At 41.1% G+C, this 27,953-nt stretch overlaps 2 protein-coding genes across 4 annotated transcripts in view; both read right to left on the minus strand.

Annotated features, from left to right (window-relative positions):
• Positions 1-4,756, minus strand: part of LOC115043791 (guanine nucleotide-binding protein G(i) subunit alpha-2) — a 38,293-nt gene extending 33,537 nt beyond the window's left edge. Inside the window, exons 1-2 of the mRNA XM_029502492.1 lie at positions 4,503-4,756; positions 4,158-4,303 (exon numbers count right to left, since the gene is read on the minus strand). Coding sequence (XP_029358352.1) covers positions 4,158-4,275 — 118 coding nt within the window. The 5' untranslated portion in view covers positions 4,276-4,303; positions 4,503-4,756. The remainder of the gene's footprint in view (positions 1-4,157; positions 4,304-4,502) is intronic.
• A 1,193-nt stretch (positions 4,757-5,949) lies between these two features.
• Positions 5,950-26,795, minus strand: LOC115043119 (sodium-coupled neutral amino acid transporter 3-like). Of its 3 annotated transcripts, none has more exons than XM_029501300.1 (17): positions 26,576-26,795; positions 19,916-20,084; positions 19,586-19,606; positions 19,361-19,442; positions 19,150-19,265; positions 16,959-17,032; positions 16,397-16,489; positions 15,956-16,037; positions 13,348-13,430; positions 12,302-12,360; positions 11,820-12,002; positions 11,652-11,731; positions 11,461-11,561; positions 10,781-10,905; positions 10,545-10,689; positions 9,006-9,109; positions 5,950-8,869 (listed from the first exon to the last, which is right to left on the minus strand). In XM_029501300.1, exons 2-17 carry the CDS (start codon positions 20,017-20,019, stop codon positions 8,765-8,767), a joined length of 1,557 nt encoding a protein of 518 aa, XP_029357160.1. In that variant the 5' UTR covers positions 20,020-20,084; positions 26,576-26,795; the 3' UTR covers positions 5,950-8,764. The 3 variants fall into 3 exon arrangements, with proteins under 3 accessions (XP_029357160.1, XP_029357161.1, XP_029357162.1); XM_029501301.1 differs by lacking the exon at positions 26,576-26,795 and adding an exon at positions 22,357-22,413; XM_029501302.1 differs by lacking the exon at positions 19,586-19,606.
• Between the last annotated feature and the right edge of the window lie 1,158 nt (positions 26,796-27,953).

Below are 27,953 nucleotides of genomic sequence, written 5' to 3' on the forward strand. Positions count from 1 at the left end.
TTCCTCCATTTTACTTTTTTCACATGGTAAAGCTCTCTCGCTGCTTTCTGCCATTACCACCCACCCCCAGAAAAGGTGCAGAAATCAACATCAAAGTAAACAGGTCATCCGTAAGCATGACTGCTATAAGGATCCGTTTCTTGCTAGTTCAGCACATAAAAACACACACCTATTAGTGGTATTCACCAAAGACATGACTAACAGCACGTAAGTATATTCTTTCAGTTTGCGGGTAGTTGTGAAGTTGTCATCTCTGGATAGACAGTCTCAACCTGAGTCATGTCTGTGAAGCACTATTATTATCGTCTGCCTGGGGTAGGTATTAGAGATAAGCTACAGTGGAGGCTGATTTATGAGAAGAAGATATATTTTTATATATTGTATATACTCTTATGAGAATTAATAACATTTACAAATCAACCTGATGAGTGGACTTTTTTTTTTCCACATGGCTTCTGCAGCGTGAGTACAATTCTTTCTTTTTTTAAATCATTGTTTTAATTTGCTGAAACTCCTCATGGCAGTTAAATCAGTGAGTGTACTTTGTTTTTGGCTGCAGAATGGTGTTAGCACTGCTACACAGTCAGGACCTGACAATACACTTGCTAGTCAAGCTGTCTTCATTTTTAAAGGCCCATATTTCTTGAGCACTACACAAAAGTTGGTATAGACTCATTTGTTGAAAGGGATAGGCCTCACTGGGTTCATATTGATCCCAGCCAAAATTGAAAAGTCTTTCAACAATCCAATAGGCTCAATAGTGTAATTTCCACAGGTAATGGTGTATCTCCATCCTTTGCTTCTCTCGGCTTTAACAGATTCAATTTGATTTACTCACTACAATCTTGAAACTGAGTTTTCTGACTGCCCAGCTTCCAAAGTTCAAATGAACTGAGTTTCACCTCTCAGGGTACTATCAGATTCTCCTGCAGTCTAACAAGTCTATCACCTGCCCCTAGTGTGTTCATACTGTAGCAGAACAAACCTAAATACAGAAAAGGACAGTGCTTGTAAAACGAAAATACAGAATTTATCTATCAATGGAAGTTAAACATGATTTTGAATGGCTTTTTAAACAATAAATGAACAATGTAGCACAACTGCACAAAATCTAATCACTTGTAAACATCAGTGAATTGCTGTCTCAGAGTGATTCATTTTAGGTATAAATGCCCTGCCATGAGGATTCTCACTTCCTGATATGTTGCATCAAATTTATGCATCATGGGTTTTTGTTCCTAATTCCAACACTGATAAAGATATGCCATCTTGTCAGTCAGCTACATAGAGCATTCTAGTGTATGGTGCAATATGTTGAAATCAGCACCTTCTTGCATCAATGAGCACAGTCAGAGCAGCGTTTCCTATGCACCTGTCAAGTTTTGAACTTGACTCGTTCTGAACTACAGCTTCATGTAGCAGCGCAGCCAGTTGAAGGACATGTGAAGGCTCTTTATGTCTAGACAAAATTAATGGCAAGTTCAACAACTTCATTCCCTGCCACATAATTCTTCTTCAATGTCCATCCTCAGTCCTTACTCAAACCATGAATTAAGCAGTAATCTGGTGTATTATGCACTTTGGGCCCTAACAGTATTGCTGGCAAAGACAGAACTTACTTATTTGCAAGAAAAAGGGGAACAAGTTTTTAGGTCCCCTGAGAACTGTCAGCGGAAAAATAAAAACATTTGCTGAAAGCTGCAAACCCATTAAAACATTTCGATGCACCCCTTTAATGCTGCACTGGCTCCATCAAATGACTCATCTCTCTGCCAGAGCAACTCAGTATCTTCTCATCCTCAAATGAGACAAATACACCCAATATGTCATCTGCATTATTAATATGCAACTCCTGTATCAACACTGATGCTTTTGCGCCTTGGTGTGCCATTACTGTGGCACCTGGTCAAGAGAAAGTCGTGTATGTTGCCACCCATCTGATGACTCTTATCATCCTTATTTATTGTTGACTGTTTTTATTTTTATTGTGTTATGCTGAAACTTATGAGCCATAGTAGCCACTGTTATTCATTTTAATAAATATTTACATTATATAAAAATTTATATATATGTATGAGATAAAACTAAGCTTTTAATATGTAAAGCTATTGCATTAGTTTTAATCAAACTTCATGCTAAATTATTATTTTGGATTACAAATGAAATTTGTAGACTGAATAACATGAAAGAATATGATATGGTTATATCAAACTAATTGATTGGCAAAAAGTAATCAGAAACTATTGTTTAAGACAACATCAAAATTCAATGGTTTCAGATTCTTGGTAGTTACATGAATTTGTATGGATTTTGGTTGAAGACACTCACGTGAGCTTTGGATAATTGGGTTGGATGTTTTTAGGAAAATAATCAATCAATTGACAATAAATGGCTACAAGATACTGTAGAGTCTAAGAAACAAACTATCCTGTAATACAAAAAAAGTATTAAAAATGACTCTAGTTAGCTAACTCCTAACTATATACATGGTCTGTGCGCACCTACTTCAACATGCTACTGCAAAAACAAAACATGTTACACAATGTCTGAGACATCAGCGATAGTCTGTGTAATTATAACAGGAAAGGCATCAGTGTACATAACAACATGAAGAGTGAGTTAATGACAGTGAGACACTGAGCCAACATGCCAACTCGGGAGTCAGCCATTATTGATTGTAATTCACACCTTTGCTCTTCCAGCTGTGGCACATTAAAATGTTTGCAGAAACACTCTTCCCGCCATGCCATGCTTCTCTGGTTTTCCCTTCTCTATACATATATATTTAAAAATATTATGTTTTGCTGTTGTTGAATGAACTGCTGTCATGTTTTCTCTGCTGGCTCACACTGAAGTCAGTCAATTGTCATCATATTGTCCCTCTCAACAAAGCTCTACTGTGTTGACACTACATGCAAGGTTTTAGAGATACACAACCCATCTAAAAAGGTGTGCCCTTACATGAAACATGAAATATAAAAGAAATAGGAGTGGGGTCAGCCATCAAGACGTTAATATGCTTAACCAAGAGATGAACTGAATAAAACTGTATAAAACACTCACATGAAGACAAGTTTGTACTAAATGCCAGTTCACGTGGCGCAAGTTGCAGATATACCAGGAGCATTTAGATTGGCACTGCTTGATTTCCTTCCAGTGCTTCTAAAGATTTTCTCTAAAAAACATAAAAAATTGTTTGATTGCAGGTTAAAATTAAGGCCATAACAGGCTGTGTTATTTATCAGAAACCCTTTAAGGCTAATAAATAAAAAGTCTCCCTGACTGTAAGATGATCAGAACTCTAGCCATCCATCATTAGCTTGATCCTGTCCTGTATTAGCAGCTTGTCATAGCGCGATGACATCCATCTAACTCCACCTGGCCTCCTACCTCCATCACCCTCATCACTCACACACACGTGCACACACACACAGTGTCCGTGTGCACGTAAGCAATAAGACAAAGAACAAATTAAGACCAAGATGATGGAAAACAAACATAGCTGAAATGGATAAAAAAAAAGGGGGGGGGAGTGAGAAATTGGTAGTGAGTGGGAGGTTGTGTGTTTGTTCCTTGTGTGAGCGTGTGTGCATGCACGAGCAAAAAGGCAGAGGTACAAGGAAGACAAAGTGTTTTTTCCTGCTTCACAGTCTTCAGTTTTTTCATTGTTGTCAGCAAACTAACAAGATGTGCTCTGTTGCTGGAAGCAGCTGATATGTATTTGAGGGAGGCGCTGGAGTGTGGCCCTGTTAATGTTTAGTCCTGGTCCACAAATTTGATACACTGAATTCAGCTCCCTGGGCAAAATGCCAAGGCAGAGCTCAGAGATGTTGTGCAGCATGCTGACATGATGATATCTGAATTATTTCTAAGTAAACACTTGGCTAATTAATAACAGTGATTACAGCCCGTGTTTCATTATTATTCGGGTACAGTAATGAAATGGCCTCTCCGTGAGCCTCAGCTAATGATTTGCACACTCTTCACTACAGAAACGACTCAACTGTTTTCTGCCTATATCGTCTGCTCAAGTCAAAAACTTTATTCTAATGCAGCACTCCTTTCCAGCTTATAGTGTTAATCCCACTCTTAAACTGGAGAGACATTTCATTTCCTTAAAATCCTGAACAAAGACCAAGTGTTCTGACTTAACTCACCCAGTAAGAGCAATTTGACTTCTCTGGCCGCCTTCTCTCCGTCTTCTCGGAGGTTTTTGTCAATCATCTTTGACCTCTCTGCGGCAGCCTTATCCTCGGCGCTCACCGTACAGCCCATGGCTCCAAACGCGGAGGCGCAGTGACCACTTGCAACGAAATCAATAATAAAAACAATAAAAATATAAAACAAAGGTGTCAGTGCTGTTGGGTCTCTGCCGATGCCAGGAGGAGAAAAACGATGCGGCAGCTCTTGCTTCCAGCTATGGCTTCTTTAAAGGGGGGGAAAACGGAGTCTGGAGGAGTTGTTTTTGTTGTTTTTGTTGTTGTTGTTGTTGTTGTTTTTACCATAAAGTCGTAGATGTTCCTGCTCTGTCGTTCAATGGCAGGCGCGCGGATGAAGCAGCTGCATCAGAATCACGCGCTCGTTCGCACTGAGTCTCGGGCTGTTACCGGCCGTCCATGTCTCGGTGCTCTCCGCCGTCTGTCCTACCTCCATTCACGCACGCGGGCAGGCAGGCGGAGGTGTCCGTCCGTCAGCCTGGCTCGTCTCGCGGGCCCCCCAGGTGAGCGGCGCGTGCTCCGTCGCTCGACTGACGGCAGTCTTCGTGGAAGGAGGGGGCGGGGCGGGGCGGGGAGGGGGGGGCGGGGGCCAGCGCCAATACCCTCAGACGTCCCTAAGGCAATTTGGGAGCTCGCGTCGACGTCACTCGGACAACTTGTCGCGATAGTTCAATTAAAGCAGGTGAGTCCCTCCGCTCCGGAGCGTGCGTGGCGCCAATTAGAGGAAGTCTGCGAGGCGTGATTTGAGCAGTGCCAGCTTCGTTCTTCCGCAGCTCCCATGGGTGCCCACAGCCGCGTTATGAGGCAGCGACAACCGTGAAGAGGAAGGTCAGTCTGAGAAAACGCGCCTTTGTGCCACATGTCGATGAAATAGCTTCGGTACGCAAAGTCAGACGGTGTACGTGTTGGCGGACAGCGCCGCCCACTGGACACAAGCCCGCCTGCCTTCCCTGACTGCTACTCACTCCCATAAACATGACAAAAATACCAACAATAAACTTCTGTGACATAGAAACATCGTTACTCCAAACAAACGTATTAATATATGAATATGGAATAGTGGTTAGCACTGAAGAAGGTCGCGGGTTCGATTCCCGGACCAAGGCCCTTCTGTGCGGAGTTTGCCTGTGTGGGTCCAAAGTCATCCAAAGACATCATGTTTGGGTTAACTGGTAAGTCTAAATTGTCTGTAGATCTGAGTGTGAGTGGTTGTTGGTCTCTGTCTGTTTCTGTTTGTCGGCCCTGCGATGGGCAGATAAGTGCAAAATGTTTCATTGTTAATTTATCTCTTATGTGCCATTAGACTGTTGATTCCTCACAGTTTGAAGCTTTTTTTTTTTACTCTGACAGCGAGATAAATATGCTCAGTGACTTTCAGGTCAGAGTGACTGAAAAGAAACCAAGCCATGTCTTCTCTTGGCTTTTTGCGTTGCACTGTGATGCAGTGAAAAGCTGCAGTGTGTTGACATAACAAGGTCAGCAGACATCACACTGACCTCAAGTTCAGGTTAAATGTATTTCGGTAAACATAGATTAGCCATGACAGAAACACTGAACCGGTATACACCAAGTCTTATTTACAAACTGTGAAACCATGGTCAAAGCACGAGGGCGTGGGCGTGTGTGTGGGTAGAGAATATAAATGCATAAAATCCATCAAACGTTAAACATATTATTAGCAACACAAAGAAAAACTATCTGTCTAATTATACGATTTCTTAATTTGCTCTTACAGACATAAACAGATATAAGTGCTGATTTGTTTAAACAGAAAGGGAAATAATAGCAACAGAGACAATGTAAAAACATCTACAATTATTTTATTGCCAAACTAAAACTGTCCCTGCTATTTACACTTTACAAGCTACTGTAAATATGCATCACAAATATAAAAAGTTGAAATTTATTTACATTATTTATATAAAGCCTCATCCTATTCACCAAAATCCATATGCCTTGTTATTTGCTTATAGTTGTTACTTGATTAATAGCTATATTAAAATATTGATTTATTTGGGTGCATGAAAAATTCATATTGAATATAAAGGGTCTTGGTTTAAGTTGTGGTACCTGTTTAAAAGTTGAAGCCTTTTCGTGATGAATAAAATCTCAAAAACATGACAAAGCTAACACTTTCTTTCCAACTCAACAGCCACTGCAAATAACAGTGGAACAGTAGGGGATGGAGGTTGATACGTGTACTAAATATTTCTCTTGCTGTTATTCATTATTTTCCCCAAAACAATACATAAATAAGAAGAGAAGTTATGCTTTACATTGCACTTCTCTGAAGCCTGAGTGTTATGATACAAAGTAAAACTTTCTTTGGCTACAAGTACTTGAAATAATATTTCACTGAGTTGTTTGATTCAAAAGATATGACTCTTCGATTCTTAAGTTAATTTGTGAAATATATATTTATATATATATATATATATATAATAGAAATGCTCCTGTACTGTCAAAAGTGAACTCATAAGCACTTTGTCAGTGCTATTATGGTACCCAAAATCAGTCTGGTGAATCATAAAATATATGAAGTATCCACCTAAGTCCCCATATTAACCCTAAATTTGCTGTGTCGTCACTGACTGAAAATCAGAGCAGCGATATTTAAAACATTATTGTTGTGAAAAACTTTAAGAAGGGCTTCGCAGTTCTAACACAACACAATAACTATAGCACAGACTGGGACTTGGATACATGTCACAATACGATGCCATTTGTACAGTAATACAGTAACATCCATGTATGACAAGTTGAGCAGTTCACTGTACCAATTACAAGACACAGAGGACGTAACGTGCAAAACCGTAACTTCAACCCTAAATGTTAAACAAGTTTGAAAGTGGATCACAATAATCTCAAACTATCACAGCAAAGGCATAACTTCAGAACCACAACAGATTAATACAAGTTCAAATTAAGAAAATGAAGTACCGGCCCCACCAGTGGGTTTATCTTAACAAATTCATACTGCAGGACTGTGTGTTTGAATTAAATATTCTAAAATAATATAAATTATAAAAAAAAAATGATGAACCATATATTCTGTATTACCTTTGTCAGTAAGCTGTAACTCGCCAAGATTGTTTTGGTTTTGTTTCAATAAGTATTGCAATATGTACATTGCTCACGTGCCCACACATTTTTATCCATATAATACATCTCAACTCCTGGATACAGGAGTACAAGTATAACCAAAACTCTCTCTATGGTCTGACCATATTTACGTCATTTATAGACATGAGTAAAGAAAAATGCAGTGAAGTCTTGGATCATGTTGATAAAAAAATACTTGGTAGTATTATATCATAAAGAAAGTGTTGTTTCTGAATTCCTCTGAATTTAATGAAAATATAAAGAGGGAAAATAATCAAATGGTGATTAATGAACCTGACCCAAAAAGGTCAGGGTAACTGTCAGTGTAAACACTATAGCGCTGCTTGGTTTGAAGTCAAGGCCACAGTTTGGCAGATATGCGCTAAATGTTTTCCAAAAGGAGGTATCAAGTAAGGAAATCAAGCTCCTTCTATTTTATCCCACATTAAAAGCGTTGTCTGTCTGTAAAACCACTAATAACTACACTACCAGTCAAAAGTTTAGACACACTTTCCTACTCATTTAAATGAGTAAACTTTTGACTGGTGGTGTATATACTAGGAGCTCAGACAAAAACTAAAATTGCAGATAACGTTTATAGAGATCATTAAGTTCACATATACAGTAGTTAAATAGAGTCCATTTAAATTTAAAAACAAAGTTGTAGTAGCTAAATAAATATACTCCTGTTAATACTGTATGTTTGTGCACTGTTCCTAATTCGGTAAGGCACTGAGTTTGTAAAGAAACTGCTGATTTATGCATATGGAGCAAACCATCTGATATTATCAATCATCACATATCAAATCTGGCAATTGGTAGATCTTGAAAATGAAAAGCCATATGCGCTTTAAGGCTGTAAAGCACAATTTGTCCGATATTACATGATGATGAAAAGTTCAGGGTGCTGCCGGTTTGGTGCGTCTCATGGAAAAGGCACAAAGCAGTGACCAAATTTTATACTGATCAACTGTGAGTGATTTGGCCAACTGCTCTCTTCCTTCATCCGGCCTGAAAACAATGATATCAACCTTTTCCAAATGGCACCAGCTGCACCTGTTTGTGTGTAAATATAAAGGAAGTAACAGGAATGGACCATTTCACCATCATGGATGAGGATGTACAATCCGATAGCGAAAGGAAAAGACCCTGTTCAACCCTGATGATTTCTCGAAATGACATTACCATTGCACTATGTTAATCTGAATTATTAAACTTGATTATAGTAGGATTTTGTTCAGGGTATGCCACGCTACATTTTAAGTTAATTAAATTTCTATTAGCGTGATTCCATTCAATATAAGATACTCTATATTACTGGTGTAATCCCAGGCTGTATGCTGGGCAGCCCTGTGTTGTGTGCCAAATGAGGTGGTAGGGGACCTTTTACACTGACCAACTTTTTTTCTCAGCTTCCTGCCCACACACACACACTGAAACATCCTCTAGTGGCCTCCTGCAGCACGGCTGCTCCCCGTTGTCCAGTCAAGGAATATGAAGCTCAGACTCATTATCATGAAGGAGACACCCAAAGCAACAAAACAGATAGCCTAAATAAAAGATGAGAAAACAAATGTTTGACAATCATGAGCTCTGGCATGGAAAATGTATCACAAAAGTAATCACATCATCAGATTATTATAATCAAAGGTTCAGCACTAAGAAAAAAGACTTCTATAACCTCACCACTATCTTAGGGAGGGAGTTCATGGGCTCCTCATCTTTGGGGACGATTCGGATATAGAAAACAGCAGGGAAGATGAAAATGAGGCAGGGAGCCGACGTGGCACCTGAAAGTGTAAAGTAGCAGGACTAGTTAAATGTGGGGAAATGATGGAGATATAAACACAGTATTCATACAGCTGAATGTTATTCAACATTACATTCAACATTAATAATGAGATTAAATGAAAGTTCAAAAAGAGGGATCATCATGTAAGAGTTCAGGTTCAGTACTCTTTGACCAGACCTTCAACCATTGTTGCATTCACAAAAATAAAAGGTAAAAAGGTTATATTACAACCTCTGAGCATCACTACATGTTGGAAAAATGTCCAGTCAGTGACAAGATGGACAGGGGGTACCTGATTTGCATGCCGAATTTTATCAAATTGAATTTAATTACACGATAGAGACAACTTTTGAGGAAAGGAATTAACTTTAAGTAAGTCAGTACATTTTAAAAGTTTCCAGAGGGTTCATAATATATTTACACCTAAATCTTTGTGTTATAATTTTTTTCTATCTGCTTTTCAACAGTTTTTAACCAAGAATAAACACATCTAAATTCCCAGATTTTGACCTCTAAACAAAGTTTTGTTTTTTGTTTTTTTTTTTTTTTTGCGACTAGCTCCATTCCATCATCTGACAATGTGGGCTGAATGATTCCATATATTCAGGCGCACTCTGTATGTGCACCCACATGTGTACTTAAATGCATCCACATGTTTATCAAGGCAAAGAAAGCTTTGAAAATGTCCTTGGCGGTCCTTTAACTTTTATCTTTTCAACTTTCACCTCTGCCCTGTTAGTTGTGCTCAATCTGAGGACAGAATATGACGACAATATTGACACAAGCCAACAGTCTTTCCATGAGCAAACATGCACTAGTCATGTTTTCTTATTTAGCTTTTTATGGATGGAAGCATACAATGTAAAAAAAGAAGGTTTCAGTCTGAAAACAAAGGCAAACTAGGTAAATAGGAGTTATTCTATTGTTGTGTAATTCTAAGGAGCTAATAACATAAAAGGCCCAGCTAAACAGTTTTAAAATTGGATACAGCCTGTGGGATTAAACCATCACTGTTTTAGACTATTGCACCTTTTCAATACTACAAATGCTAAAGGGATTTTTGTTAGTTTTCTCTGAATGGTGTTTCTTTTTGGGAGTAGGATGCTTGATAAGAGCTCTATAATGCCAGAAGTAATAATAGCTCCTCTGGCCAGTGCTATGGCTTCAGGGCAGATTGGAAGCAGCAGTGAGTCACTATGAGAACATGATGAGATGGACCAGGGCTAATTGGTTAGCATGCATACTTCAGTGGAAGAAAACATGACGGAGACAAATATAAACATTTCCATTGTGAGGTAGATTTTTGTGTGTAGTGGAATGAAGTTAAATGCCGAACTCACATTTCTTCTAGACTGTAAGTGAATTGCTGCTAACACCACCTATGTTGCAATAACAAAACTCAAAAAAAGTTCTTGGATTAGATTTAAACTAACCGATGATGCCAAAGATGCCCAGGATATTTGGAGCGAAAATCACTAGCATGTTGATTAAGAAGAGCAAAATGAGAGCAATGCCAATGTGATTCAACCAGTTGAAAGCTTTGGTGGGGAAGAACATCTGCTGAATGGCCCTGCGCACCTGTGGAAAGGCACAAACAGAACATTTATTTAAGAATCAACAATACAAGATTCATCAAGCACTGCAGAGAGCAAATCAACAACAAACCTACAGGGAACAACACAATAGGGACAGTCAGTGTGACAGCAGTGAGGACAGCCACTCGCACACACAGGATCAAAGTGTCATAGGGGTCAATCTTGCTGTATGCATGCAGCAGTTCAGGCTCCACTTTGTCTGCAGGAATATAAAGAGAATATAAAGAGACACATTACACTTGAATGTCACAAAAAAATAACGACGCATTGGAGAGTATCATTGGAACAAATAGTAACCACAAGAGGGAGCTTTAATTCCATGTGTGGAAAATTGATAATAAATCAATTGATAATAATAGGTAGTATTAAAATCATAGTCAATTAAACCATAGAGTAGGAATTTGGGGAATGTCATTTTTTTCTTGACAATAGTGATTAAATAGTTAATTCATTTGTTGCTGCCGCACCCGCTACAGGAATTTAACTGGAAAATTCTAGATTTTATTGCAAGATTGACATAGAAAACTAACTAACACTTCTCTTTTACAGAAAGCATCTCTCACTGCTCAGTTTTCAGTTCTAACCAAAACTGTGTAGCTTTTTTGCATCACATCAATGTATCTTTACAGAATGAGAAATACATCTGTATGCCTCCACATAGCTATACACTACCAGTCTAAAAGTTTGGACATACTTTCCTATTCATTTGAATGAGAAAGTGCGTCCAAACAAAAAAGAATCCAGTTGTTCTCACCGTAAAAGGTTAGGTAGCCAAAGAGGGCTGCTAGAAAGTACATGGTGTACATGATAAAGATGGAGATGTTTGCCACCTTCTGCATCTTCTTCTTTGTTGGACTGAAATCAGAAAAAGTTGACCATCATGTGAATGCCACATACTGCACTGACATGCTATGAAATATTGCAGCTAACAGAGGGGTGTCTCACTTGCGGAGCTCTGTGTAAATTGGCAGAACTTCAGGGTGACACACAAATGCGAAAGCCAAGATGGGAATGGTGTATGCTGTCTGTAAAGACAAACATAACATGAGTTAAAGTGCACCTGCAGAACTCAATATTTGAAAATGATCCAGATATGAAAACTCGGCAGCCTACCTGTGAGTTGATGGTGAACAAGCGTGGGGTGCAGTGAGCGTCATCATCCTCTGCATGAAGCAGACCATTGACGTGGTCGTGGCCATGGCTGTGACTTGAGACATTCAAGCTGAGGTGGGCAGCAGTGCTGTTGGCTGAGAACATTTCGAATGGGCAGGGAATTTGAAACTTCTTATAGATGACCTGCAGTGCCATGTAAAAGGAGGAAAGAAAAGCAAGGATATAATCAAAGAAAGAATCAGATTAGTGGGATTCAGCCTCTAATACTATGGTTTTATTCTCAAGCTTTGATGACCATAAGCTGCTCTTAAATTTGCCCTATCAAACAGAGCTGCATACCACTGAAAATAGAGGCAAGTGTGGGAAAGGGAAAAGGGTGGGAACGAAAGCGAGATGTGCCAAGATGACAAGCCAGAACAAACGAGGCTCCTTGTAAAGAGTCACAGTGAGGCTGTGCGGCTATGTGAGCTGGACCAACTTACCGCAGTGAGAAAAAACACCATGCAGCTGAGAGAAAAGCCACTGCTATAACCAAGGTAACCTGAAAAACGAGAACAAGACATCAATGTGACAGCTTCCTAAACTGTCGTTATCCTTTTGGTCTTCACGTGACGATACAAGCTTTACTGCTTACACAGAAAGCCTAGAGATTTCCTACTGCTCTGTAAATGGGGCCTGTGCAAAAACATCCCTAAAATTCAATAGTTAGAATGACCTCAAAACACCAGGAGGTCAGAAAGAGCATGTTTATTTCATGTTGATGTGAGTTGCTCAGACTGCTACAGAGAATGTGGCCATCTCTGTCTAATTGGGCACCTGCTGTTTCTCCTGCCAGCGGTGGGATGAAAACACGCTCATTACTTGACTTTGAGGCAAATGTTCCATCATAATGGCATTATGTAAGCTGGCGCGAGGTAAAAAAAAAAAGAAAAAAAAAAAAAAAAGCACATTTTCATTAAAGATGGAAAATACTTCTTAAACAGAAACTAGCAAATGCATGAGTTAAAAGAGTGCAATGCATTAAAATGCAAAATACTTTGAAATGGACAACCAGAAAACTGTAGGGAATTAATTAAACCTTCAGGATCTAAAAGTTGCTCGAAGCCACACAACTAAGTGAAAACAGTAAGATGCTTCATAGAGTCAGCGAAGGGCACAGACATGATTGACTGGTCTCTCAAAGTCTGCAAGGCTGAGATTGTACCAATGGCTCCAGGAGAAAAAACAACAAATCAAAACCCATGGAAACCAATTCACAGCAGTGAAAGAGAAAAGTCAAGACTCTGATGTAGCACATTGTGTTTTAGACTTAAAAACACATCCGAATTGTGGCATTTTAAGTAAAAAAATTTAATGTATTAAACTAATTTACTTTAGTAAATCCATTTTCAGGTTTTGGGCCCTTCATTCATGTCTCTTACAACAGATGAATGATTATTTCAGTTGGATTCACATGGCTCAATACAATCACAGACCAAATGAAAATACGCCAAACTGCCAGAGAACATACTGCTGAAGCGTGACTCACCAAGTTGCTTCATTAAAGCCAGGGGCAGGATGATACTGGCAGAGACCATGACAACCAGGTAGTTTCCATTTATGTACCACAGGCTGTTGGGAGAAGAGTCTAGTTTACTTTGGTGAGCTCAACATTTCAAATACTGACAAAGAAACACAGCGCAGAGACAAAAATAGACTGGAGAATGAGATGGTGAGAAATTGGTTACACGGTTATTGGCACTGCCTTTCCTGAATTCACACAAATCGAATGTTTGAACGTCACCAGGTTGAGAAAAATCTGCTGGGCCAAAAGGTTGACATGTTGCATCGGATGACAACAGCGGCTTGCTCAAGATTGTGGAAAAAAAAAAAAACCTGTCTGCTTATGTTGCTCTTGACAGTAGCACTGGAATAGACTGTTACATAACCCCGATGATGTATGTGGCACTTAACAGAAAAGGAGACCTGAGCGGCGCCTACACAACACAAAGCAGCCATCACACAAATACTACCGATGTCGGCTTCAAAGCTTCGCCATGTACGTCCTTCACATCCTGTTTTTTGACTTATGCTTCCCTTTCAATCCAACAGGGGACCTTGCTGCTGCATAACGTGTGCTATATGTGTGCACCATCAATGCTGCCTATAAAACGCAGCTCCCTCCTACAACCTGAATGCCCAGCATGACATGGATGCGTGTGTTCTTAGTATATGGGCAGGTGTTGGTGCTGAGCAGTAGCTCCACATCATTGTGTTGTTGAACTGACATTTCCCCGACTATAATATTATTGTTTATAGTAAGCGGACACTATGGGATTTAACAGCTGCTTTATGTTACATAAATAAAAGATTTGTTTCAGTCCTCGAGCTGGGCCACCGCCGGTTAGCATATGAAGTAGAAAAGGCATATTTGCCCTTGAATATATCACTCAGGAAAACATACAGCCAGGAGCAAAATCTGTAAATCAAATTTAAAATCAGTAGCTTTACACCTGAGTGGACTGTGAGCAACAATACAGTTCACAGAAGTGATATTAAAACCACTAAAGATCACTGTCACTTTAATCCCGTGCATGGAGAGGTCATTGTGCCCTACAGCCCCCTTATGAGCTGCCAAGCCTGTTATTCTTAACCCTCTGAATGAGACACCAGCAGCGGGATCAGCTGTCTTCCACAGCCCTGCAGGCTCCAGCATATGATGATCTACGAGACTGGCGGCGTCTCTTCCTTGAAAGCATGGGAGCTTGCACAAGTCAGAGGTCACGCCCTCTTTGAACTTCTTGTCAGTTCGGAAATTTCTGATGCTCACCTTTCATCTTTTGCATCTTACTGCAAATCCGAGACTGAAGCCTCACGACCTCGGTATGACTCAAGTTCAAGTGTGAGCTCCACAGCTCTGAGATCCTCTCTCTGAGTGACTCCACTGCAGATTGGGTATTTCACATAATGCATTAGTATATCCTCATGCCACAGTTTTTACCTTCCCTTGCACAATCGTCCGGTACTTGTCTGTATGTCTGTCACACATCAATGTCACTTATATTTAGGCAACCACAGGCCAGAAATAAAGTCACGGGCCCACCACCCACCCATCATTCCACTGTACCCTCTTGACGCCACAGGCTTCAAAAGTGAGAGGCGCATCAAGTGGAAATGAACATTGTGTCTTGGTTGTTAAGAGCTGGCTATGGCCTGGCCTGTCCTGATGCATGGCGTCAGAATTTGGCACCTATGTGACACCACCTGCTTCTGTCATTAGTGCGTGTGTGCGTGAGTGAGACAGAGAGAGAAATGGAGTCGTCATCTTTAATACGACTTTGATTGTTGCTAAATTCCTGACCCTGGCAGGCTATCCTGCTCTCAAACTGATCAGTAATCAAGGGTGAAGACTTGTCCTTCGGGGAGTGCAGGCCTTGCTGCTGGAACAATGCAAATTTCCCCATTGTGGGACAAATAAAGGGATATCTTATCTTCATGTAAGATTTACCTTACTGGGATGGTAAAAAATGGAACAACAAGAACAGTAACACACTATAGAGTAACCCTAACTCCAACCCTAACTCTAAGGCCACAACATTGGTTGGATAGCTTGTGTAGAGGCTGTTTTAATGTATACTGCCTCGACTGTAAAGTCTCTGAAAGCTCCAGTATGTAAAAACACAAAGTTGCCAACATATTTGAAAAGTTAGATCTTCTGGCCCTGAGATGTTGTCAGAGGAAAGTGGCTGCAGTCGCTGCATTCCCTTCTGAGCACGAGGTTTGTTTTTAGATTTGAACAGACAGATGGAATCCACTTCAGTCCTCCATGGCCTTATGCAGAGTGTCTGTGGCATGGCTCTGACGTGAACAGCACCTTTGCGCTAGCTGAAAGCTCCGAGGGTTTATGTTGTGTGTATACATAACTGACAATAACCCCCACCCTCCCCCCACCACTGCCTGTTTGCATAGCCAATTAGAAGATACCATTCTTATCACCGCCCCAACAATGATTAAATCAATGAATGGTACAAACTGGCATATTCCCCAGTATGAAAATCGGCCAGGCCACTTGACCCTGTGAGCAGCGTGTGAGCTCTGGGCCAACAGCAGCACGGAATCACGTGGCTTCAACACGGAGCATTGATGGTAATACTCACTCAGAGTCGGGATCTGCCTTCAGGAAAGCTTGGATGACCAGCGGCAACTCAGACTTAACAATGTACAGGTAGCTGGACATTGCTGTAACAAGACAGGACAGAGTGTGGCCAAGAGTTGGTACACCTCTAGACAGAGAAACTGTAGCGAAAGCATGTCACTAGAACACCCCTGTTTGTGTATGGGATGGATCACAGGCCGCTACTGAGTACACTGAGCTGACGCCAACTGCTTTTCCGGAAAATTAGGGCATTTCTGTGTGTTGGTGGTGGTGGTGAAATTAGAGTTTAAAAATGATATTGCTCCTGCAAAGCTGAATCTGAGTGGTTTAAAACAAGCATGGATGTGTGCTGGTTGGGTGGACTGTCTAATCAAATGTACTTTTCTGCTCCAGGGTGTTTGCAGACATGTGATATATTGGTAAAGATATTATGGCGTCTCACCTCCGATATTCTGCAGGGTAATTGCTATTCCAGCAGCCAATTTTCCAGGAGTGCCAAAGGCTCTGTACCCCAGCTGTTCATAAGCGCGAATTCCTGTCAACAGATTAGAAACAATACATTTGGTTTTTGCTGGGACCCTCGCCCCCTTGAGTAAAACAATAACTTTAAAAGAAATAACTTAAGATGAGGTGGGTTTGGCAGGTGGAGAACCTGGTGTCATTTTAACAGTTTTAGTATTTGTCCAGCTGCTATAAGCTAAGCCAAAAACGAAACAGAGTAAACAAACTCAATTTACTTTTTACACTTAAAAACAGACTAGGAAGCCTGGCAAACCTAAATAACAATGTCATAAATGATTAAGAATTATTTTTAAATATTGTCATTCTAGAATTATGTAATAACAACATAGGTATGTATTTTAACCAGTGAACTAAAATAACATTTAAATCCTACTGTTTTTTAAAATCGACGTTTTGTTTTTTTCTCTCAAGGAAAAAACTTTGTAACACATTCAGAGGTCATACTGTGACAACAAAGTGTCTCGGCATGGCACAAAGCTTACCCACAATTCCAGAGGATTTGAGCAGCAGATGAATAGAGTAAGATGACAGGGCTGCTACTGCCGTCAGAAGAAACCTGTGAAACAATATGAAAGGGAAAGTCATATACCTGTGTTAGGCCACTATTTCAAAGTTAATCTCATGTTCCCCCCAGTTCCCACTTTCCGTGCATCACAAACTGGTGTTCCCTCATTGAATTTCATTCATTTTCCCTCTCTGCATGGAATTTTGAAGTTTCAAAATGCAAACTAGACATTGTGCTATAACAAATATTTAACACATGACAAGAGGGGACATTCTTGAAACAGTCAATGAACTCCATTGATAAAAGGTCAGTAATGTCACACGGGAAAGAAAATGTTATTTCCCATAACCCCTTTGCTACTGAGTTGCTGTGGTCTGCCTACGGAGGCACAGAGCCCTGGGCACAGGATCTCAGCATTCCTCAAGAGTCGGATGGCGATTTCAAATACATCACTTTTCTCCGACCTTCTCCCAACTATTTGTACACTCGTGCATTTCTTGTAGCCACTGATGAAGTATGAATCTTTAGAGATGGAGATCAAGCCCTGAGATTTTACTGAACAGTAACCAGTGCTCAACTCCCGAGCTAATAGCGTCTGTTGGACAAACCACATTTAATGGCTTGTCTTAATGAAGACGTATCCTTCTCTGTATCCTGGCACCCTGGTGAAATATTCAACAAGGCGTCTGGCTTTTCATAACCTTCCATAACCCTTCCTGGGTTGCGCAGAAATAATGCTGACGAAAACTGAAAATTCCGATTTGTATCTTTGCACTGAGATGTCTCAGAGGCAACAAAGAACAAGCTAATAAAAAAGCTAATAGAGCACACTCATCAATCTTAGAGCACATCTATTGTTCATGGATGTGCTCTGAGGAAGGTTTCAGGATACTGTAACTAGGCAGTCCCCTCTGCATCATAAATCAAAGCCTACCTTAGAAAGCTCTTTTGTTTTCTTTCTAAGAATTAAGACTTCCTTGAGCCTGTTCAAAGAGTCACGTGTCTTCCATTCAATAGAAATTGGGGGTATAACTGATTTTTTATTTTCTTTTAACCGTTTTTCATGTTACTAAGCCAATAGCCTGTAGCTCTAGCTCTCTAAATATATCTATCTCAATAGACAAAAAATAAATGCTACATCTTAAAGTTGCTGAAACAGCTGAGCGTTTGCCACAGCTGAGGTATAAGATACAATCTCTCCAAAGACTCCACCGTTAAAGCTGAAATCTTACTTCATGTGTGTCTTTTTGAAGCAATAGAACAAAATAATATGACCAGTGATGTTTTTTTTTCTCCACTATATTACATTCTCACACATCCCTCACATGGGTCTTATGATAGAAATGAAGGACTCCCACTGTGTTGTGCTCATGCAACAGGTTTAGTTTTCGGTGAACTTTGATGTCCAAGTGTTGCTTATTGAACGTCATATTTGACATAAGTCATCACCAGCTTCATGACGGCAAACTTTCAGGTTGAAAACAGTTAAATGTAAAGGAAACGCCTTTTGTTGCTGCTACACAGCGACGACCTACTGACCTGATTCCTACCAGAAATTTCATAAGAGGAGCTATTCTCCAAAAGGCCCTAGCATCAGCCTGACTTTCTTTTCCACAGTTGAAGCTCATGTTCAGGGAATTCTCTATTCCAGTCCTGCTACCGCTAGTCTCATCAACTACACAAGCACAGACTACAAGAGCCGGACTAACAGGGTCATGGTCTAACAGCAGTCATCTGCACGGGGTGGTGGTGGGGTGATAAATGAGCAATTCAGATACCTCATACAGGCTCCGGAGCCTCAGTTATTCTGGGATGTGGCCTTTCTGGGGTCTCTATGAAGTAGCGAGGGAGGGGACAAATGCCTGAGCAAAACGGCATGAATGGGAGTATATCATCTGATATACTCTGATGAATTAGCAGATGTAATGAAAGATGCAAGATTCAATATCACTCCTGTAAGTAACTTTCTCTACACTGACACTTGATCGCACAACCAGGACAGCCCACTTTAAGCGGCCACTTAGTTTCTATTTTACAACCTTTTAAAGTGCATGCAGCCATTTAACAGATAGCTAGAGCTGAAAGACAGAACGTTGAAAATCCATTGACTCCAACCATTAACACAAGTTTGTGTTTGAGTTGGTAAGACAACATATTCATTTACTCACAAGAAGAAGATTATGCCAGTGTTGGCCATGGCATAGGCCAACCCCAGGATTCCACTGCCCATAATAGCATTGCCCAAATTGAAGACAGACATGCCAAAAGAGGTCTTTCCTTCAAACTGTTGGGAAAAAAACAATCATAAAAACTCCTCCAAATCGAAAAACATAATGGTCTTTTTGTTTCCTGTGTGTAAACACTGGCTTTAACACTCACATCTGTGAAGCGAAATGGTTTCCTTTTATCTGCACTGGGCAAAAACTCCTCATTCTCCCGTCCTCCATCGGGGTCTTCAAATCTAGGGGGAAATCAAAACCAGTTACCTGACTGTCTCTCCATCCATCTCCAAAAACTGCACACGAACAGTAGTCAAGCTAAGATTTCTTCTGTTGTCATTATTATATGCAGAAAAACTAGTCACAAAAATCTCCACGGACATACCTGACTGTTTGAGTGCCATTTCTGAACAAGGATCCACCAGACGGAGCAAGCACAAAAAATAGGTAAACATGCATTTTACAAAAAAAAGCAAGGAGTAAGTCAAACTGCATGTTGTTCACCACATTCTTCTCCCGGTCAGATTAACGGGACGATTTTTTTCTTCCCCGCCCTCCCCCGCAAAAAATTTCATTTAAAAGTTAGCTGTTTCATTTGAAGTCATTTTGGTATAGCGAATGTAAAAAGTCAAACTGTTTTTCATGCCATGTTAAATATATATATATAATATATATAATATATATATCATATGTGGAATAATGAACGAATACTCACTGTCCTTCCTCGAGCATCGTCTTCATTGGCACACTCGTCTCATCTCCAGTGTCATGATTCTTCCCATTGGGGAAAATGTTCATCTCTGACTGAGCAGGTTCCATGATCCAATGTTTTTACGGGCTCAATGGACGTGATCCTCGGCAGTCGCTCAGTGTCTTAGAAGTACCTGTAGCAGGGGCAGAAAAGACATGAGTGGCATGTAGATGCACCATTTGTTTCCAAAATCTTTCATTGAAAATGTGCAGCACCGTTTGGATTCTATAAGACCCTCAAAACACATTTTTTTTACATTTTCCAGATTAACTTCCCGCAGTGAAAGATCAGGTCCAATTTATATTTTCTGTCAAACTACTACAGTTGTGCTCCTTAATGATGAAGATTTCTGTATTTATTGTTTGTTTGGGCATCGTTGCTTTCAGGTGGAAGCCACTGGGCTAAAATGAAGATGTAAAAGGAATGCGAAGGTACATAAAATATTTCTCTGCGACTTTAGCGCAAAAGAAAGTGATGACTCACTTCTGATATTGATTTCTGTTGTTACGTTACACAATCGAAACCTGAGATCATTTGCTCACTCATTCCATTCAGTCACTGAAACGTGTACTGCACATACACGCTTACGCAAACGGCACACATGAGCATGCTGGAGGTGTAAGTGAATGCTGGAAAGGTTGATCAAAATTTCTTTCCGGACAAGGCGCACGTCTTCTGCACAAGGTCAAAGGTCAACATCTACTTGAGGTTTTGTTTTTTTTTTCTTCTTGTTTGGGCTTGTCTTTTGTTTCATTCAAGTCAAAACTTGCAGATTATCAGCGTTACTGTGGTGATCCACCACAATGACCACAGCAGTCTTTATGATGTATACTAAATAAAATACCAAATCACTCATAACAAGGCTCCCTTCAATTAGAGAAAAGCACTGTGCAAAACAGCAATTACTGTAATACTGCGATTCTTTATTTTAACCGTGTTGCTCGAGTCTGGGGCGCACTGCACTAATGATTTAAAGAAAGCTTTCCCTTTTTATGAAATGGGAAAGAAATCGGTTTTTATAGCCTGCCATGACCCCCAATGAATCCTCTTCACTATTTTACTCAGATACAATAGTGTGTTGTTTGCCATTTCCGCTGTGACCAGTGTACAGCAGCTCAATTGTGTTCACAGTATCTTCTGAGCCAGAAGATCACTGTCACTGCTATTCATACTGTACAGCTGAAGAGGGTCATTGAGACCACACCACAGAGGGCACCGAAAACCCTGAGCACAGTAAAACAAACACACTGCGTGATATTCAGTACAATAACCAGGTACAGTGGTCTACAAAGGAATGGATAATAAAGCAAGGTAAAAAATAAAAGCTCTAAGCGGGTATTTTATTTCAACATGAACAGCTAACATCAGTGAAACTTTGCATTGCTTCACCTAGAGAGTGATTTTATTTACCATGAGGTCACATGTCCTTTCATGGCACGGCAAATGTAAAAGGTCCTGATGTCAGTGTTTCCTGTGGCAACACCTGACTTTGAGAATGATCCTTTACAGAAAGGCAACACAGAGAACTCCTTGTTTAAATTGCAAATAGGAAGAGTAACACAATCAAGCGCTGACGAGTTTGCATAAATGCAACTGCTGGCAGATCAGCCTTTAATTTTCACATGGTTTTTAAACAGTTCCGTAAGAGGAAAAACGTACACACTTGGTTGTCATTATACGGAAAACAATGAATGCTCGACTGGTGGACTTACTGGAGAATCTGTTCATCAGAGCGCAGCAATAATGTGATTCATTCAGTCATTCACTCATTCATCTTCAACCGCTTATCTGTTTCCAGGTTGTGGGGGGTGCTGGAGCCAATCCCAGCTCTAATTGGGTGAGGGCGGGGTACACACTGGACAGTTCAAAAGTCCATCACATTACAACTTAGAGTCAGCAGTTAACCCAAACATGATGTCTTTGGACGGTGGGAGGAAACTGGAGTACATGGAGGAAACCCACGCAGGCACGGGGGGAAATCCCCACAGAAAGGCCACAGGCCGGGAACTGAACCCGTGAACTTCTTGTTGCGGGGCAGCAGCACTGACCACCATGCAGCCATGCTGACCCCCAGAGATGACCAATGAATGGATAGTTACTTGGGCTTACTGACTCATAAGATGAAGCATTAGCAGGTGTTAAGCTTTCATGAAGTATTTATAAATATCCATGCAACCTTCAGCAATTGTCAGTAAAAGTATTACGGTACATAGGCCAACTCTACAACCTACCAACTCTAGGTTGGGCTTCATTCTTATCTTACAGCAGCCACAGCAGCACACAGTTCATAGAAAAAATGCTATCACAAGTTAAAAGTTTAGGGTTATCATAAAGTTTGGTTTTCCACTTCTGCCCATTTTGGAGGAATGCAATCAATCACGAGGATTAACGCGAAGCAAACAGACCTGAGACGCTGCGAAGACACCTCACTGGTACCGTACAATAAGGACTGAAGGACTGAGATCAGGAAGCTGCTGCAAAATTTGCTCTTTAAACAGACACAGAGCATCTACTGTTTCTGCTGTGTAATTTCATCTGGTGATGGTGAAGGGCAGGCTGGATACTTAAACCATATGTGACTCTGTCTACATGCCTGTCAAAACTTCCCAGCTCTGCTTGTTAGCGGCTGCTGTCACTTCTTTACTATCTTCAGATCACTTTTATCGTCTGCAGTATTTGGTATCTTTATTAGTTTACATTACAATTTACACAAGACTGAGCGTGTGATGCTCGAAGTGCGACAACCAGGCAGTAAATACTGCAAATACACATATAGGGCGTATTACTATTGAATACTAAATTTGTGCTTCTTCAAAGTAGGGGACAAAAATGTATTCTGTCTGTAGTATCATCTGCGTTTTACTGTACCCGAATAGAGCAACCTCACTATGAACATATGCTCTTCTGTGGAGCACCGGGGGGGTAAACTTAGACTTTTAAACTCCACTGGGGCCACCAGTGCGTTCTGTTACACAATCCATGATGAAATGGGGCATGAAAATGAAGTAGCATTCTGACTGACCGGACTTACAAGGCATTTGAAATGTTTGAACAGGTGGACGAGTGAGCGACGATAAGCTATTTGAGTTTTCCTTCCGTTCACACAAGGGAGCGACTATTCACAAAATATTTTTACTCTCAAATAGGACATGTAGCTGCTGCATTATCAACAATTATTTCCCATCTCTTCTTGCGCCAGCTGGTTATCAAACATGCAAGGGCAGGTGACAAGTGGGGGACAGTGGAAAAGCACATGTAGATGAGGAGAGGCCCATGTGGTGGTGTATCAGGAACAGGCGCGACGTTCAGCCAAGAGCGCCTGGCAGCGCCAGCTCATCGTCAGCCACGTGCTCTGCTGGGGACAGAGGAACACATGTTCATGTCCTGCCATGTCCGCCACCACCTGAATTACATATTCCAATCCCGGGCATTCATTATGGCAAATTTATCTTGAATAGGTCCCTTTTCAGCGCTCCAAATACGTTTGAAACTGTTAAATTGAAAGCAAACTATTAAGTATTTTTACTTATTTTTACTTATTTTCTCTGTTTCTATATTTTCTCCATACAGAATAGCCAAAAAATATTTATTCTTTATGTGCAACTGGTCACAAAATGCACAACTTAAAAAAAGTATTGTAACTGTAGCAAAAAAATAAGTCTATAAGTATGTTTAAATGAATTAATCTATTATAATGTGGATGAATGTCATTTTACGTTTGCAAATGTTCATATATCAGCTTATGAGCTGTGACACAGAAGGTCATTAGCTCCCTGCAGCACCTTCCTGTTTCCAAGCAGTGTGACACATGACAGAACACACACACTAATGATTAAACTAAACTATAGATCAGTTCCTGAGCAAGAACAAAAAGAGACACTTCCAGCAGAGGAATTAATCTGATAGCACAATAAATTCAAATCCGAATGATTCAGTTCAAGGCTGTAAATCCGTTTGATGTATTAAAACTTTGTGTCGTGAACACTGAGGGTTGAGGTCCACAGTGAATTTAAGTGTTTCTAGTACATCTGCTATGTCCATATGTAAAAATTCTCTCAGTCCAGAAAATTCTTCACAAAATGATGTCAAAATTATTTTAATGTGGACTCCTCCCACGCAGAACGACTGAATCACCAAAGGGATTGTAAAAGTAAGCCACGGTTTCTGCCAAGATATAATTTGACAGAATCCGTGTTTACATACAGATATATCCGAGAACATTACACTCTGGTATCATCTGAAAAAAAAAAAAAAAACACTTAACAAAACCTGATATACAGAGCAACATCAAACTAAGTATTAAAGTCAGATAAAATAAAAAAGATGCATCTTTTAAAATGCTAAACCTTGGCGAGGTCAGTAGAAAACCGCAAACTGTGCAATGAGTTGAAACTCAAAGTAAACCCAAAAGCACCAGGAAACCCTTTTCTTGTCTTTTTGTTTTCACATTTTCTTTTTATGTTGCTATAACATAAATGTAACTATCTGGCTACCTGTGGCTGCTTCACATATTTCCTATCGTACAAGGTCAACTCTGGAGAGTCTCTGTGGGTTTTGAAGGCAGCATGCGTTAGCATGAGAGTTTAAGTTAGAGTACTGACAACACCACAGGGAACAAACTCATGTGAGTTTTAGTGCCGTTTTTTTACCTACAGAGAACCACAGAGCAGAAAAAGTAAAAGAATTTCAGTTTGACCTTCCTCAGGGATGATGAACAAAATAAGCACTGTTTGGACGCCCTCCCCCTCTTAAAAACTTCTTATCACTCATTAAAACGCACAGGTAGAAACGTTTTAATCCAAAACATACGAATAAACGTGAACTCCTTTCAGTACACAACATCAACAAAGGGCAATGTCTTTCCAGAAATGCCAACATAAATAGACAACAGCACATGATAGGGACAGGTTAAACCCAGCAAATTATGAGCCCCATGACAACGATAATAATAACCTCTGCAGCGGCTGATACTCAACACTCAGGCTGACTCAAAGACTCAAAGATATTCACAGGTCTCTTCAGAGTCACAGAAAATCCTGGCAGGCTGGCTGCTTCCCACATAGATTAAACATTGGCCCCCACACAGCACGCACCTGTCCGGCTCCTCCTGAAACTCCCAGCACATGCTGAGGTCACTGACCACATGCCGACTTATCTACTTATTCTCCACTGTACTGAACTCATGAAAACCAAAGTAGGGCATTAGTGTTTAGATAGGGGACAAAGTCAAAAACGTGTCCCCTCAACCAGGCCAGCCTGGTTCTCTTGTCTGTCTGTTTCCTAAAAGGAGAAAGTTGTTCATTTGTTTGCTTTGTTTGATATTTTAAAATAAGTCCTCTGCTTTGGATCAGTTGATAACCAGGTGCCATCTTCTTTAAAACGAGTGGAAGTCTTCACATTTTCACCCTCACAGACAGTCAAAGATAGAAACAGGCAGCCTTCAACATGATGGAAACTTTTTCAGCCGTTAACATATAAATAGGAACCACAAAAAACTGTGTGATGATCCCCCCTTCTCAAAAATGTCTGAAACCTCTGAACTTTACGCACAATTAAAAAACTAGTGGGAGTTAATGCAGCAATATATACAACAATGTGATGAGACCAATGACAGATTACACGTCACTATTGATTATGTTGCATATCACTCTGACTGCTTCTTTAAGACTCTGGTGAAGTCTCCAAATTGCCTGTTCTGTCAGGCAGATAGTCCAAAACCACTCAAATGTTCAGCTCAGTGTTTAGACAAAAGACAAAAGCAGGAGGAACTACATCAGGGAAATACATGATGGCAGGCTATGGAAATGGACTGTATGTAATGAATGTAGAGGGAAAACATTGCTGAGTAAATTCACTCCTCTCAGACACACAACAATAACAGAGATGTGCACTGGTGAATTCCCACACAGGACGCTCTTCCTTCACATGGGTATGTTTGGCCCCCAACAACAGAGAGAAAGGCTGCTGCTGCGAGTTTTCATCTAGTCCGCTTGTTATCAGCGCGGTTTCTTCTGCTCGCAGTTTGATATGTTGCGGCAGGACAGGGAGGAAGTAGACGCTGTCTTTCCTCCCTGTGTCTTGGACACAGGAAGGTGAAACATTTTTAAATGTTTTTGGGGTTTTTTGTGCCACATAGCCTTCACACTCTTCGCTGGTTTTTGCCTGTTGCAAACTTTGGCTTTGAGCCACAAACTCATCCAAAGAGTCAAAACACAAAACGACTTGGACACACAATAGAAGACCACCAATCTGTCATTGACTCCTTGAGCCACATGGTCGTGACATCTGGACTTGGCGCTCGTTGCAACATGCTGATCTTTATTTATTGATCACTCGCTCCATCATATAAGGAAACAAAGCCATGTGGCCCCGGATGGCGCACCGCGGGATCACTTAGGATCACTGTATTTCCCTTTTCCCCTCTTTGGTCTCCGTGTGTGGTTAGAGGAAAAAAGAAAACATCTCACTAAAAAGGTTTTCAAATGTTTTGTTTTTTGTTTTTTTTTTTTCACTAATCAAAATCAATCAAACGCAAACATCACAAACACAACTGCGTCGTGTGTGAACAAAGCACGTTTAATTTTTCCGGATTGGAATAAAAAAAAAAGATTTATTGAGTCTTACCAAAAGGACCTGGTCGCGGAGCTTTGGAGGTAATTCCTCTGCTGATCGGGAATTAGATGTCGATCGCTGCCTTTTTCTTTTTCTCCTTCCCCCGTCTTTCTTTCTTTCCTTCTCTCGATGAGGTGTTTTTCTACATTTGAAGAGATTTTACGCACATCGGGACGCTCGCTCCGCAGCACGCGCTTTGAGAAATGGTCAGCATTGTAAGAGCCTGTGTGGTTTCAACTGGGGGTCGCACTGGGTCCGCCTCCTGAGCGACCGACCCCCCCTGTGTGTGTGTGTGTGTGGGGGGGGCAAAGGGAGGCGCGCTCCCTTCTGGTCTTGAGGCATTTGAGAAGGTTTGAGAAAATAGGACCCAGAAGCAGACAGAGCCAATGATGGGAGGGTTCAGTGTTCTTTTAATGGGAAAAGAGGGTCTTCATGAGAAAAAGGGAGGGGGATGGGCGAGGGCGAGTGCTGATGAGCAGATCAGGTGAGTGCTGGTGTCCGGCTGTGCTGGGGCTGGCAGGCACAGGATCCAGGGCAGAGACGAGGAGAGGGACGGTCCACATCAGGAGATGTGTGGTACCTGGACGAAAGGCTGGAAGTGGCCCCCAGAGCCTAGATACTGAGGCACGCCGTGGAGTTTGAATAAATGAAAGGCAAACAGATCTGCCGTCTCAGTAGCTGAGGGAAATTTACGGCCAATGGCACAAAATGCGCAGTCTTAGAGAAGCGATCAACAATAGTTGGATGGTGGTGTTACCTTCCGATGGCGGGAGGCCTGTGACTAATTCCACTGCGATGTGGGGCAATGGACGACTGGGGACAGGGAGAGGGTGTAATAGGCCAGCAGGGGGTTGGAGAGAGGCCTCACTGCAGGCACAGATGGTGCAGGCAGACACAAAAGCTCGGGTGTCATGGGACATGGAAGGCCACCAAAAACGCTGCTTGATAAGGGTGCAGTGGAAGCCGGGATGGCACATTAATTTCAACACTTGAGACTTAACAGAGTCAGGAACAAACAGACGGTGAGCGGGGACGTTACCTGGGTCCGGGTCGGAGTGCTGTGCCTCCCAAACCATGGGCTCTATCTCCCACGTAGCTGTAGCAGCTACACAGGAAGAAGGTAGAATGGTCTCTGATTCTGAGTTGGGTCTCTCTGGAGCGGCCTGGCAGGAGAGGGCATCGGGTTTAGTTTACGGGAGAGAGTGAAGTTAAATCGCTCTACGAAACAAGGCCCACCAGGCCTGTCGGGTATTTAATCGTTTAGCAGAGCTGAGGTAGGAGAAGTTTTTGTGATCAGTCGATACAACAAATGGTTGTTCAGCTCCCTCGTGCCAGTGCCTCCATTCCTCCAATGCCAGAACCACTGCCAACAGTTCTCTGAAATCCTGGT

Source organism: Echeneis naucrates, chromosome 5 (genome assembly GCF_900963305.1).
Source record: "Echeneis naucrates chromosome 5, fEcheNa1.1, whole genome shotgun sequence".
In the NCBI taxonomy this organism is placed as follows: domain Eukaryota; kingdom Metazoa; phylum Chordata; class Actinopteri; order Carangiformes; family Echeneidae; genus Echeneis; species Echeneis naucrates.

Bases quoted from the DNA above. Each gene is read 5' to 3' on its own strand.
- LOC115043119 (XM_029501300.1), bottom strand. From the start codon at position 20,019: ATGGAACCTGCTCAGTCAGAGATGAACATTTTCCCCAATGGGAAGAAT. The intron at 12,003-12,301 runs GTAAGTTGGTCC...ATGGCACTGCAG, and splicing joins TGGTGTTTTTTCTCACTGCG to GTCATCTATAAGAAGTTTCA. The intron at 11,732-11,819 runs GTAGGCTGCCGA...TTGTCTTTACAG, and splicing joins TGTTCACCATCAACTCACAG to ACAGCATACACCATTCCCAT.